Source organism: Bactrocera latifrons, unplaced genomic scaffold (assembly GCF_001853355.1).
Source record: "Bactrocera latifrons isolate USDA-ARS-PBARC rearing strain unplaced genomic scaffold, ASM185335v1 scaffold_63, whole genome shotgun sequence".
NCBI lineage: Eukaryota > Metazoa > Arthropoda > Insecta > Diptera > Tephritidae > Bactrocera > Bactrocera latifrons.
The window spans coordinates 161372-176306 of record NW_017537301.1 but is presented as its reverse complement, the minus strand read 5'-3'; the positions used below and the strand labels follow the sequence as shown (position 1 = coordinate 176306).

The following is a 14935-nucleotide window of genomic DNA, read 5'->3' as shown; positions in this document are numbered from 1 at the left end:
TTTAGGGGCAGCATTATTATTTGAATGCAAGCATACTTTTGGGATTTGCAGGGAACCTTGAAGTAAATATTTTGAATTCTTATTTATTTTTTTCATAGAAGACGTAAAGAGCAGCTCTTCAATTTCAATTTCTTTCCAAACGCAAACAAAAAAAAAAAAAAAGAATAATATTTCCATTATAAACAAATATTTGTGTATTTGTCCGCATTGCTTCTTCTTGCCCCCCATATAATTCTGTAAAGCTTTCAGTGCGCATGAGAAATGGAGCGCCTCTACACATCCTTGCTCCTGTCATCGTTACAGCACTTCACAGCTCAATTCATCACCCAAGCATAGCCCTTAAATATATTTCGCGCATTGACATTTCTTGAAAAAATTTTGTTCTCCACTTTACTGTAGTATAACGGGAATAAAAAGCGTTGGAGTGCGTTTAGCATAAATATCATTATCAATTTTACCTCAACTTTACATGAAATTTATTCAAAGCTTTTACTTATCATTTTCTGAGCAATGATGGCAAGCACAAGTTTTTGCGGGCTTTCGTCCGTTTTGCGTTGCGCTGAAAGTTTTCTGAATAGTGATTTTAAGCGAACAAGTGGTGCAAGAAGCTTGGCTGTCAGCAAAACAGAAATTATGCATAAATATTTTAGTTTTTGAGTTGACAAGTGAAGAAATGTCCATACTGCTTTTTATTTATGTATATATTAAATACTTTTTTTTTTGGATTTAAAGAAACTTTTTTGTTCTGACGAAAACCTGGCCCTTTGATATAAGGTTTAGTAAAAAGAMAACCTTCACTTTTGAAATAAATAATGAACAAAAATTAAATAGATATTAGTAATCAGTATCTGTAAAAATTTCCAAGTTATTGCACATGATGAACCGCATACTGCTGTCATTCTACCAAGTTTTCTTATTCTTTTGCGGTCACATAAATTCATCAAAAACRTTCATAATCATTCAAATAGCTTTAAATATATACTATATACATTTTCAAATGGATGAATATACTCTTTTTTCTGACGCCACGAATAATCTCACTTTGACAGCTAAGGGCACCTGTCCGTTGTGATGCCCAGAACACTTGGTATGCATCACAAGGACCGTCGCATATCTACTAATATTTATTCCAGCCAATTTATCGGGTTCGTAGAAAGGGTCTAGATGTTTTAACCTATTCTTGATTCCACCAAATTTTTCAAGATTCGCCCTCCAAAGTCTTTAGCCAAGCCGCTTGCGTGCCAAAGAAACAGTAGTCAGTTTGGAAACCTATCATTGTGGCCGTGTGAACCTTGCTTTGAGCTAATAGGGCAATAGGCCTTTATATTTCTCTATAGGATTGGAGGCTTTTGTCATCTCAAAAGTGCTGGTTGCTGACCAACGCTTACCGAGCTCCCGCGACACCCATAGATTCAGCAGCCGCGTACAAGAAAAAAGGGAACACTCTTTCATCCCATCCAGCCGTGATTTGGGAAAGGGTGCTCTTATGCACCTCTTGAATAGATTTGAACTCACTGGCAAAGAGCTTAAGGTCTATAAGAGTGGATTCATATCCCTCTAAATGAAGGGACTTCACACTTCGTAGAAGTACATCTGCTGATAACTTAACAGCTACGATATGTGCCAGAAAAGCACTACAATCTTAAACAGGGGCTGGTTATGAGTTACTAACAAAATATTCCATCTCCAAACTTCTCCTTTAGCTTCGAACCATCCATGCAAAAGATTACTTCGCCTCCTGAGATTACGACCCAGCCACATATCCCTCGGAGATCTATGCGCTGATAGATCGGAGATCTATGGGCTTCTCGGCATTAAATGTCATCGTTGGTATTGGCCTCACTGCATTTTCGTAAAGCCAAAACAAATTTTTTGGTGAGAGATCCCACTGCTTCCCAATAGTTCATTCACAACAATATAAGACAACCACTGCCTTACTCACCCCCACTTCGACATGATAGCTTTCTGTCAACGACGGGGTCGAAGTACTTCATTTTTTCGACATGGTGAAGCCGATAACCCCGCAGTGAGAGAAGTGGTATATCCGGGGTTTTATACCGCCTGGCATAATATATAAAATGAGTGATGGCTCAGGCGCTTCTTGTCACCCAGCTAGCTAGGTAGTTTGTGTTAACTCGTAAACAATCTTTAGGAACTTTAATCTTGAGATTGAGCTCTTATTATTTGACTAACCGGCATTATTCGAATAATTATATTTGGTTTGCCGTATCCGGATAGTCGTAAGCCGTCGAAATAAATAGAATTGAGTAACTTGTATCTCTAAAAATTTCCAAGTAAATAATTATTAATATACATTTTATTGCCTTGTTTGGAAGAACGTAAGAATTTAAGATCTTTACAAAACATTTCTTAATTGATTTTGTAACAATTATGCATTTTTTTTTAATTTTTGGTTACTTTACACTTCAAAATGTGTTGAAATTATCAGGCGGTTTGCTATCGAGATAAATCTTTTGGTAGCCAGGATAAGAACCCTTCAAATAACATGGTAGTCATGCACTTAATCACAGTAGAGCAAAGACTTCAGCACTGGTTACTAAGCCCCCGCAGTGACTACTTTCTAGCGTGATGACCTGTACGTAACATGCTTAAAATTATTTTCTGCTTAATTTTGTGTATTCAGCTTCAGCGAGAATATTTACATTTTTGTTTCATAACTAAAACTAAAAAACGTGCAAGTAGTTTTTAAATTTCAATTAAACACACCCTTTAGAGTAAACCTTTAAGGAAATTCCAAAATCTCAATCAACTCAGCGAAGCACGCTTTGGTGAAGTGTTTAAAAATCGATAAAGAATTTTAAACTWTCAAAACACACTCACATACACATATTTCTTAGCAGAAGCTTGGTTAGTTTATATAWGAAAATATAAATTTTAGGAAAACTGTTAGCCAAAAATACCGACGCACGTCCAAGTCGGTGCATGCGTGTTTGTGTGAGTGAWGTTCGTTACAACGGAATCTATTTAAATGGATTTCGGTTTCTGCTTTGCTGCGTTCGAATTGTAGTGAAAACTATTTTCCGCGCGATTAACTATGCCACACATGCATAWACACACACCCACACACACATGCATATACTGCAAGCACACGTGGCACTTGCGATGAGACGTGTGAAATCGCGGGCGTGCATTGATCAGCGGCGCGGAGAACACTAGCGCGGCAAACTGTGCGCGACACAAGGTGACAACGCTGGCRAAAGTTGGTTGTTTTTGTAATTTSCGTTGTTGTATTTTTTGGCTGGATTTGCCTGCATCGAGACTTTGGTAGTGTGGCGCAAGCCAAGAGTGGGTGTCAACAATTTTCACACTGTTCACATAAGTCGCCTTCGCAAATGAGATCGTAAGAGTGTGTTTGTGTGTGTGCGAATTTGTGTATGTGCATTCTTAATTATTTAAAAGCATGCTTGGCATGTACTTACGTGCTCCGGCATCTACAAAAAGTAAGTTGAGCGCACGCTGCTGAGCGCGGCGTTGGCTGGAGAGATGAAAAGAAGACAAGAATTTAAGCTGATTGTAATGCGATTCAATCGAGTTCAGTGAAGTGGAGTAAGCGCTTTTAAGGGATTTCGCGTAGCATAAGCACAGGCGCGCAGGCATATATGGTGGAAAAAATGTGTTAGTTTGTGTTTACGTAAGAGTGCACACATTGACAGTAATGCATGTAATGACTGCAGTGAAAAGAAAAGCCTCCGCGCCATTGTGATTAAGTAGAGAACACAATGGGCCCTAACTTATTTTGCAATTTGTATAGTTACTAAAGAAATGCGCGCGACCCAGCACAATATAAGACAGTACATCGAACATAGTAATTTGCTAAAATGTGGCCAATTGAGCGAAAATGACTGAGACGCGCAAGCAACGCGAAGCGCGCAAAAAACACCAAGTGAATAATAAGCAAAAACATAAATTTAAGAAACGGCGAAAAACAGGCGCGCGTGTCAAACGAAAAACAAGTGAAGCATCAGCAGTAAGCAATGATAATGGAACGCGCGCAGGCACAACAACACATGGTGTCGGTTTCAGGTGATGCGCCCAAAAAACCGCCGCGCTTAAAAGCCAGCAACGGCGACAGGCGCGTGCGGAGTGACGCAAGCGTTGAAGAACACAGCATCGCGGCGCAGAGTCTGGACAAGTCGGGTAATGGTAAATCGAAGAAGCGCCTACAATTCCAAAGTCCGCTATTGACGATGTCAACTACTACACCGCACCACCCAGCAACTGCAACGGTGACACGGTCAACACGTGACATTGCCAGCGAAACCGTTAAAGAAGACTACAGGCAACGCGGTATGCATGCCAAACAGCGCGCCAGCAACAGAAAGAAAGAAAGAACAGCAACGCCAATTGTTAGTGATAGTGTGGCAGCTTMTACTGCAACGCCTATATTTCCTGCGAGACCGACTTCGACACCGACACCGCCGGCTATAAAAAACGTCTACACGTTGACAGCGCGCAAAGCGACAGCTGCTGCAGCGAAAACACCAGCATCAGCGCCAGCAACAATAACAACAACGGCGACAGCTGTATACAACATCAAGGTTGGCGGCGAGGGCGTTGACGAAGGCGGCGCGCAAATCCGCTTGGCGCGCGGCTGCACAAGCCTTATGTATGCATGTCAACATGGCGACATTGCCGAAGTTTTGGCACAGCTGCGTTCGCGGGTAAGTAGTTAAAGACGGTGGCGACGCGCTCGACGCGCGGTGGGTGCAGGCGCACGCTTGCATACGGCGGATAAGCGCGCAAGAACTTTTAAAGTGGATGCGCACATATGTGCCATCAAAGCGATTTACACTAGCATACTTACAGTTATCGGCGACTTTTGCGTGTGTGCGTGTGTTGGTTGGTAAATATTTTGTTTCCATGTGAGGTTATGTGGGAGCGTATGGTGATTYGTGTTGAATCTTTAGGGCTACTTTTTAGTTATTGGGAAGAAATTAACTGTGAAGTCAAGGTTTTGTGAAGAGACGACTGGTGGCATAGAGAGGGAATCTGTAACATTTTGTCTACCTCTTTTTGAAGACCTGCTAAGGCGGGCATAAAAATGAAAATTTCTGAATTTTCGAGTTTATTTGAGAACTCTAACCAACGCTTTCTTATTCTGAATAGGACGGAGAATGTATCGGTGAAGCCTTCAAATTATTTCTTACACCAATACGAAAAAGTTTACCAAATGTCAGCTTTCGAAACTGTGTTGTTTGAACTTTTTGGTCGCTTAAAAATCAGAATCCCTTCCAATAACTTTTTTCGCTTGTTTTGGAAACGGTTTCTTCAAAATAATGTTGCAGGGCTCACAAATTGTTCTCTGGGCTCTGAATGTGGGTTCCGGATCCAGAGACATAATCTCACATACTGTAATATAAAGAAAAAGTTATGTGTTTTCTGATTTCGGATGGACTCATGTCCACCTAACTGGATAACTTAGAACTTCATTGCTTTAAGACGACAAATTTAGTTAGAAAATCTATACATATATATTAAAATGCAGACTTGATCTTCAATTTCGTCCCTTGATAAGCCTTAAAGCTCAACCCTTGGCCACACACGCATACAATTAGTGTTGCAAAGTGTGTAAAATTTCGGTGATGAAGTGTTGCAATATTGTTTGCGCGGGCGTGGTTGTAACGTGCCTGCATGTACACGACACTATAATCAGATCCGACGCTTCCTCAGCTGCCGCTGCTTAGGTGAGTGTTTGCGCATTTCGAGCTCTCTTAGCTTCCACCGAAACTTTTACGTAAATCCACACCGCTGAACGCCTTCACACGTCGCCTGTCGACACATCCGGCTGCCGTGACAAGCTCATGCACACACTCACATACGCATATATATACTTGTACAAATATGTGTTTAAAAGCTCTCGACTGCCGTGCACGAGTGTGTATTTGTAGAGTTTAGTAACTCTTTACCTTGGTTCAGGCAATATTTTCCCCGAAAAGCAAACAAGTAAATAAGCAAACAAGCAGGAAAGTCAAAAAGTCTTCGACGTTGCCAAATGTTCCAGCGCCGTAGAAGGTAGCAACTAACTATTTAGCATGCCCGAGTGGGTAACGCAGCAAGAGGGTAAGGACAGCAGGTAGGTCACAAGCAAAGAATGCCTTTGAACGTGTCTCAGGTAGCAGTAAAATGTGCGCACAACAGAGGTAGCAACTATTACCTCCCTCCCCCACAAAGTGGCTGGCAACCCAGCCAGCGCCATTATTTAATCCCGGCTATGCCTAGGCCTCAGGGTTTGGTAAAGTTTTGCGCGTAATTTGAACAACAGATTTTATGGCGCACACGAGTGTCCTTGAAAAATTAAAGGCTTTGGCAGCAGATGGAGTGTGCGCGCTTGTGTGTATGAGTGGGTAGTGGCTCCAGCATTGCGCATTTGGCGAATATTTTGTGTTGCCTTAAAACAAATTCCGAGTATTAAGGCATAAGCGGTGCCTTTTCAAAGAAGTGGACTTTATTTGTATTTGAAAACGCCACCGATGGCAATTTGAAAGTGACTGTTTGTTTAGAACTGTATAACTTTTGCATGAAACRACTGCTGGCTTCCGCGAAAAATGAAATAAGTTTATTCCTTGAAAGCACAAACACATAGCTCCCCTMCTAAATTGCGTTTTTATTCCTTTAATTAAACAAAGCGGGTTAGTTTGACCCCAAGACATTTTCGTTTGGAAAAAGTGTTCGTATCTTTGCTCAATTTTATTGTTTGTTGGCTTATTTCATATCGCAAATACCTGGTTGCTTCTTTGAATCCATTCAAAGTGTGTGTCAAAGCCGGACTAGCACATAGCAGAATACTGGAATATATCAAAGAGCTGGACTTTGTGAACACGAGTGAGACAGTGCAGGACATCTGGGCGGCAATGCAAGCCTCAAACCGAACTCTGGCGGCTCCTCCTCTAGTTATGGGTGAGAAGAAGTCGTTGGAAGAGAAAAGCAGTGAACCTCTTCATGTATGGTTCAAAGCTTTGGGGGGAGGGTTGGTGGAGGGGTCTACTGTTGGGAGCTCTCTCTAATCTCCGAATTTAGACCTTCCGACTATTTCAGCGTCTTCCAGGCCGAAGCTGCAGACACAAGGTAGCAGTAGATTTACTGTTCCGAAGTGCAACCGCCTTTAGAAAAGTGACCATCCACTCAGACAGCAAAGTGGCGATGCCAGCTTTGAACTTATTAGCAGAGCTTTCCGGCTTGACCGAAGAGTGCCTAATTTCGCTATCAATAGCATCGAGTGTCTTTGTGATAAGACTGGTATGAGTGAAAGGCCACAGCGCAATCGCAGGAAATTTGTTAAGCTGATGAGCTAGCAAGAGTCCTAGAACCCTTATCGGTAGAATAGAAGCGGAGCAGTGCTTTTGACCCAACATCGATCGCAAGAGGCCTCTTTGCCCTCAGTAAGGCTCCTCTCACTAGTTGTGGGACTTTTAATAAGCCATTGTCACACAGTAACGCTCCAAATTCCAGCAGATACCATCTTCAAAAGTTGGATGGATGAAGATGAGATGGAAGCAACTCTACACTTCCTTCTGGACTGACCCGCATTTGGGAGGTCAAGACTTAAACCCTTGGGAGCCCATCTAACCGAACCAAACCTAAAGCAGTAAAGTTTGGATTAAACCACTTTTCTAAGTCCAGACGTTGTTATGCACAAGTTCTCGTTAGAGGAAGTTCCGCCTAACATTTTTTTATAGCGGTTTTGGAGATAGCCTTATCGATTTCGGAATTTTTTAGGCTGCATGCACTAACCAGTTCTTAGATGAATATMAATTTTTTTGGTGTTTTTGTTAAAGCATTTTACATCAAAAGCTTTGAGCTTCTCATATTTGAAAGTTCGCTTAACCAGCTATAACTTCTTTCACTACGCTCTCCTCAACTTGATATTTGATAAATAAAGCTTGTCTTCAATCTGATTTAAGTCACTYAATCTTTCGTCCGCACATTTACATGACTTCAATTAAAATTAATCGAAATTCATTAATTATTTTAACCCAAGTGCACTCACTTTCACCAGCCGAACGCTTTGATTGGCCTTCGTGCCGCGCTGCTCGTCGAATTAAAAGTTTTGAAATGTGCCAGCTAAAGGTCAAAGCTGGCATTTGTTGTTGTTTTCAAGTGACAGCTTCAAGTTTTGATTAACAGCGCTGACGTTATCGGCGTCAATAGCCGGCGTCGGCTAAAAGAGCCGCCCGGAAGGAGCTCATGGAGCTTCAAGGCGTTTGTTTATGTTTAATTGACTTTCATCAACGGAAGCAAAGCTTTAAGGTCGTGGTGGTGATTACTTTAATTTTTTTTTGAATGAAAAGTCTTCTATTGAAGTCGACATCGTTGAGCTTGACGGTTATGCATGCGATTTCCTTTTTCGTAGAGTTTTGCTAAATAGTTTTGGTGTAATTTATCCTTTACTTCCTACTCTTTCTCTTCTATGATTTCACATTTTCCCTTGCGCTATTTATTTTATGGTCTGCGTCGCTCCCTCCCTATCTTTTCTTGTCGGTRTTTGGCTAATCGTCGCGTGTTGAACTTTGCTTTCGCTAAAAATCGATGAGATAACCGGCTAGGGTGGAGAGCGGTACTTAATTCTAAAACGAAATAAGCGAATTGTCAAACTGACAGCAAATAGAGATGTAGTCGACGCACAGAAAACACGCGCTCATAAACTTATTGACGAAATCAAAGATGTTATTTGAGGCTGCGAAGTTTTTGCACTTGAAGAGAGAGAGAGAGAGAGAGAGAGAGAGAGAGAAAGAGTGAAAAGCAAGAGAGTATAGGTGTGCGTGCCATCACTTGTACTCGGCATATATATGTGTATTTCTTTATATGGAATTTAATTGAAATTTGAAAAGTTCTTAATTGGTGCAAGATAAATGACGACCGGGCCACGACATCTTGCCGCAACGGCCATTGAGAACGCATAATTGCCGCAAAAGTAATAGAATTTCGAATGCTTTCAATGCTGAGTGCTCTCTCCGGCGCTAAGTGTTTGTATGCCTCGTTTAGCAGGCGACAAAACGAATTTGATTGCTTTGCATTGAAATTCGGGTGAAGGCTATTGAACGACATTAATTTTGCGGAAATAATTTCCAAAGTGGCAGCCACAAAGGCACATTGTAARTTTTCAGCCAACTAACCAAAATACAAATGCAAGTGGAAGATAAAGTAAATAAAATTTGAAAAGCGCAAATCGCGGCTTGGGGAAGAGGTGACATTGAAACGTTTATCTTRATTTCGAACACATTTACGCTCATTCCAAGACTCTCATACATGTACATTTATATATCGCCAAATACTGAATCTTTAGAATATGTTTGCCATTGACTTTTACAGAGTAGAGATTAAGGTAAAAGATATGATATATATATATATATATTGGAAATAATCTTGACTGAATATAAGTAGCTTGTGGCACAATATAATTGCTAGTTGTTCTCATTTAAGTTAATGTGTTTTAAATGAGTCGGTAAGCGCGAGATCACGATAGAGGAATACCTAGAAATGTTTCCTTAGCCGCACTATAATTCAAAGGCCATTTGTTTATGGCCTTTAGAAGAAGAGTTGAAAATTTTAAGTTCCTAAAACCATGCATCATAGCTAAGTTATTAGTATTTTACTCTAAAATTTCTTCTTGTGAAAAACATTTTGCACTTCGCGGATTTAGCAGAGTTTCAAACCCATTTTAATAATGAAAAAATAATCTTGACTGAATATAAGTAGCTTGTGGCACAATATAATTGCTAGTTGTTCTCATTTAAGTWAATGTGTTTTRAATGARTCGGTAARYGCGAGATCACGATAGAGGAATACCTAGAAATTTTTTCTTAGCCGCACTATAATTCATAAGACATTTGTTTATGGCCTTTAGAAGAAGAGTTGAACAATTTAAGTTCCTAAAACTATGCATGATGGCTAAGATATTAGTATTTTACTCTAAAATTTCTTCTTTTGAAAAACATTTTGCCTACATTTAGGAGCACTTCGCGGGTTTAGAAAAGTTTCAAACCCATTTTAATAATGAAAAAAAAAAAACTCAAATGGTTTAAAGTTAAAATACAAAGATTGACGGGGATTATATTACCTGAAGTTAGCACTAATTATACGGTTTGTATATTTTAAGATTTTTCAGTCCACTGAGAAGGCAATTATCATACCCGAAAGCTGTGATCAAGCACTATTGCAAGACTTCGAGTGAGCTCTTAGACTATTATCAGCTCCAAAATGTCTTCAACATCGTGTTCTCRGAGACACAACCTGCCTTGGTTGAGCTTAGAGGAGTGGCTAAGTCAAAGTGATGTCTTTCTTCTATACAAATTTAATCCCCATCTAACCATTATATACAGCCGGCTATTTTCTACAAAGCTCCACGCAACATTACATTACAGAAAGTAAAAATAGTTTAATTTTTTGCAGCAAAATTCAATATATTTATAGCAATCAGTCTGGCTTTCGCTCAATTCCACAATCTTAATTGTTTACTTGTGTAATATGCCATCAGCTCGAATGTCTTTTCGGCAAATACTTCTGTGCGTGACAAAGCCAGCGTCACTGGCATCCTGTGRATTAAGTACTCCTGTATATTTTTCATATATAATTTTATCCCCAACGCACCAGTCGTTCTTGTTTGGCTTTCGGTATTAAATGCTTTGCTAACCTTGAGCCAAATTTTAGGCATTATGCTTACTCCGCAGCGAATACACACACATACATATATAGACACTCATATATAATTTTATCCACAATTCTACACGCACACCTTGAGACGTGCCGCTAAATAGCGGTTTAGGTTATTAGAAGTGTTTCGAGCCGTTCAATTCACCGCAAAAGCATTCATCTGTCATAGCAAATACTTCGTTTGTAGCAATTATGTCATATTAGCCGCATATCAATTGTCGACATCTGCGCGAMTGGTGCGAGGGTTGATTTTTGCTTTTGACTGGATTTCTAGCACAGCCCCTTTGACCCAATTTCGGTTGAACGAAGTGAGCAAACAAAAAGTTGTGACACACTTTTCAACGCAATTTTGCCGCTGGTGGTGTATTTTTGAATGACAGTCTGTGTGTGTGTTTTTATAACTGTGGCAGAACCTGCAGAACCTGCGAATTTGAGTGATTCTAAGCTCTACTGTTTGCATAACAAATTTCCGATTAAAGTTTCTTACTCGTGTTTAATTTCGKGTCACAGAAAACGTTGATATATTGCCTGTTTAAGCAAGTGAGTGTTGAAAGAATAATAATCATCAAGTATGGTGAATTGCGATATTTCTAGGTTAGTTGACGCGAGAGTATAAAATTTTCAAAAATATACTTTACTGAARTATTAATAGTTTGCGTTATAAAGGTAAAAAGTCTATTTGGTTCTCTTTCTATATATTAAAGAGTAYACCTTTTTCAATTGTTTTTATTTGTGATTTTTTATTATTATCCTTCACATTTAAAAAATATAATTAATAACGTTGCCTACATTGCGGCGCAAAATTTACCGTATAGTAAAGMAAAACACCGAACATGTTTTCGAATATTACAAGGCTTGGACAATTTTCACATGCCCTAGAAATATTAGGAAGTTTCTTAGTACAAAAAAAAAAATGAATTTGAGAAATCACTTAATATGATCGTGGTGAATTAATCTATAGTTGAAAAAGTGAGGAAAAATAGCAAATGTTCTTATCATATTTACTACAATGGTTATTTGCGATCCTAGCTAGATTGCTTAAAAGAAGGTAATACAGCCAAATGCTTTTAGTTTAATATAAATCTTGCTGAGGCCTAAAAATTCACAAAATGTCTTACTCATTCATTGGTGTCAGAAAGCTTTGTGAATATCAGTAGTTGATAAGACAAGCCAAGTCCAGTTATCTAGCAGGAAATGGTAAGAGAATAATGAAGGTTGGAAACTTTTCATGTCTGATAATAATTATTATTGTATTAGAAGCAGACAAGACTCCTTTCTCCTTTTAAGCTTGTCAGCTTCGATGTTTCCAGCGATTCTGCTGTAACCAGCTACCTATACAAGCTGTAGCTCAAAGAATCTCGAAGCAAGTATTAATAATGTTCAATACAACTAAAAAATGTGAGCCCACCTTTTAGTAAGCTCAATACTCACACTTCTTTCGCGTACAAGCCTGAAATGTCACCTTTCTGTAGTAGGCGGTACTCGGTAACAGTAAGCTTTCTTTAGTGACAGTTACTTCTCCTTGATAAAGATATATTTTATAATCAAATCTACCCTTGCGCTTTGTCTAATTCACTGTATTTGTCCTCCATTGGTTCCACCGTCTCACAAACCACACCAAATCTTGTTTCTTCCAACTGAAATGACAGCTTTTGGATTTCTTCAGGTTGCTCTTCGTCCCAAATGTAGGAATTTCGCTTATATCGACTGATCAGAAATTTACCTCATCGCTGAAAAAATTTGGCTCGAAAGCGTTCGACCTTCTTGAAACTTTTCAAGAGTCTATAGAGCGAAGTGATGTCGCTTGGGAAGGGCGAGCGCATTCAGTTCTTCCACTAGCTGTATTTTGAACGCTTTAAATTTAAGATCTCGACGTAAAATGCGCCACCGAAGCTATAATACCCTTCACAGTTGATTTTATTATGGCATAAAAGGTAAACAAATATCTTTCACTTGATTTTGATCGAACTGTTTGCACGGCAGCTACATGCTTGTTACTGATTGATATCTCGAAATTCAAAAGACTATATATGAAATGTAAATTCGTGAACTCGTCTCTCGAATTTCGAGATATCAATCTGAAGTTTTACACATRGATTTATATATATATACTTTAYAGGGMCTCTGAACAAGCCAACTTTAGTTAGAAAATCGATGCTGATTTATACTCAGTCTAAGTTTGATCAATATCATAGCAACTCAAGATTTTATCTTATTATCTGCCCCATTCACAACCGCACAATGAACAGCATACAATTTGGTTCTTGCTGCTGCGTTTAGGGAGCGCTTGTGCAACTCTTCACAGCAGCAATTGCTCACTTTCATCAATGACTTCCTGCAGTTCACCGGGAAATATCAAACTTGAAAAGCAACTTCGTTTTATGAGCTCTACGCTCAACTGGCCAGCGCACGTGTATATGTGTGAGTGTGTGTCGGTGTATGGGTGCTGGACCAATAGTGCGCCAACAACAAATGGCAAATATAGTGCAAAGATTGCGGAAATCATTCAAAGCCATCTTGGCTCAACAACCAATCAAGGCGAAGTGCAAGGAGAAGCACAATGAGTAAGCTCAAGTGCGAACAATGTCGACGGCAAAGTCGAAACAATGTTGGCTTTAGCAGCTCTGGGCCAAACTTTTGTAATTTGGTTGCTGCTRTTGTTGTTCATGTTGTTTTTGTTGTAGGTGTTGGTTTTGTTTCGCATTATTCTGGTTTTGTGTGTTGCTTTTGTTTTTGCATTGCTGTGTGCAACTTTGTCTGTTGTTTGGCTATCCAATTTTTGAGCGAAAGCTCAAATCTGTCAGAAGCAACTCATTTCGTGCTGAACTAAATGGCACTTCCCCCACTGCTCGGCCAACATTTGCCGCACACACACACACAGACACAGACACATGACAAGTTAACACAGTGCTCCGCTCAGCCCGCTTGAGCACAGCAGGTGTGAATTATTTATTTTTACTTAAAAGTGAAAAACGCTGCTAAAAGTTTCAAAAAGTCAAGCTCCAACTTCGGTTGGATGTGTGTGTGTGCAAAATGAAAAGTATGAATTTTTTTTGTTGTGTATTTGTGTAGGTGAGTCCGAGCAGCTGCGTTCAAGGTGTGCGCCCACATATGTGTGGACGTGTGTGCGTGTGGCTTTGTGGCAAGCAGTTCAGAAATCAAAATAAATGTTGTTGTTGTTCTTGTTGATRCCTGGTGTGCTTGCTTGACTCAGCTAGGCTCGACTTGGCCACTCGATGGCKTGGTTAGATAAACAAAGTTCATAAGAAGAACAGTCCCGGTGAAGTTGGCACCGGCGGCGGTGGCAGGTGTCGGCTGGCAGATGCTCGCGTCTTGTCGTTAACGCATAACTCCTCGGCACATTTGGGAGTTCACAGTTCACAGTTAAGCAACTTTTGGCGTGGGGAGTGGAACAAAAACAGCAAAAACAACGGCAGGAGCAACAGTGTCAGCGCCAACGGCTGGCTGTGCAAATACTTGCATATAAGTAAATGCGCGTGTGTGTGTGTTTGGACGAAAGAGTAAAGATTAAATCGGTTTGGAGCACATTTGGGGAGCTGTAGCGGGTGAATTTCAAATTACATTAATTCAAATTGTATGAGTGCGTATTCATAAGCAACGTGTAACACACACCGACACACCTTCACCCACGTGGCGTATCATTAAAACTTGCACCTGAGGGGCAGGGTGTAAATTAATATGGAATTAAGATAAGCGGAAAATGAAAATACAAGTATACATCTATACATACACACGCATACATACATATATATATATATATATGTATAAAAACACACACATTTATTCCAACTTCTGACTGTGTCACAGGTGAGAGTGCAACGGTGTTACATACGTGTTTTGTATTCCTTTCAAAAACTTTTGTTTAAACCCACATATATGTGCATTGTAATATTTATGCCCATATACAGCCGCGTTGTGGCGATTTATGCATCAACTTCTTCTCTTGTTCCCTTGAAACCAAGTGCGCGCACTTTTTCCAAATATTCTTTGAACTTCCTCGCTTCTCTATTGCTTGCCTCCGATTCTACTGTTGTCTGCCAACGGAATTTGCTTTAATCTAGATAGAATATTTTACCAAATATGTAAGTTTTAGCCTTGCTAACACACACACACATGTAAACATATGTGRAAGCCCCCATTACGCTACTGCATTTGCATCTTTATGCCTGTGAGTGAGTGCAATCGCGGTTTGTGGGAGCACAGTGGGCAAAAGAACAAAATTTTATATTGCAAAAAAAAAAAA

General features: G+C 39.8%; 1 protein-coding gene across 1 annotated transcript in view; it reads left to right on the top strand.

The window, feature by feature from the left end:
- Positions 1 to 3995: 3995 nt before the first annotated feature.
- Positions 3996 to 14935, top strand: part of LOC108975217 (ankycorbin) — a gene marked incomplete at its 3' end in the record, with an annotated part of 79176 nt that continues 68236 nt past the window's right edge. The window contains 1 exon segment of the mRNA XM_018943565.1: positions 3996 to 4682. Coding sequence (XP_018799110.1) covers positions 3996 to 4682 — 687 coding nt within the window.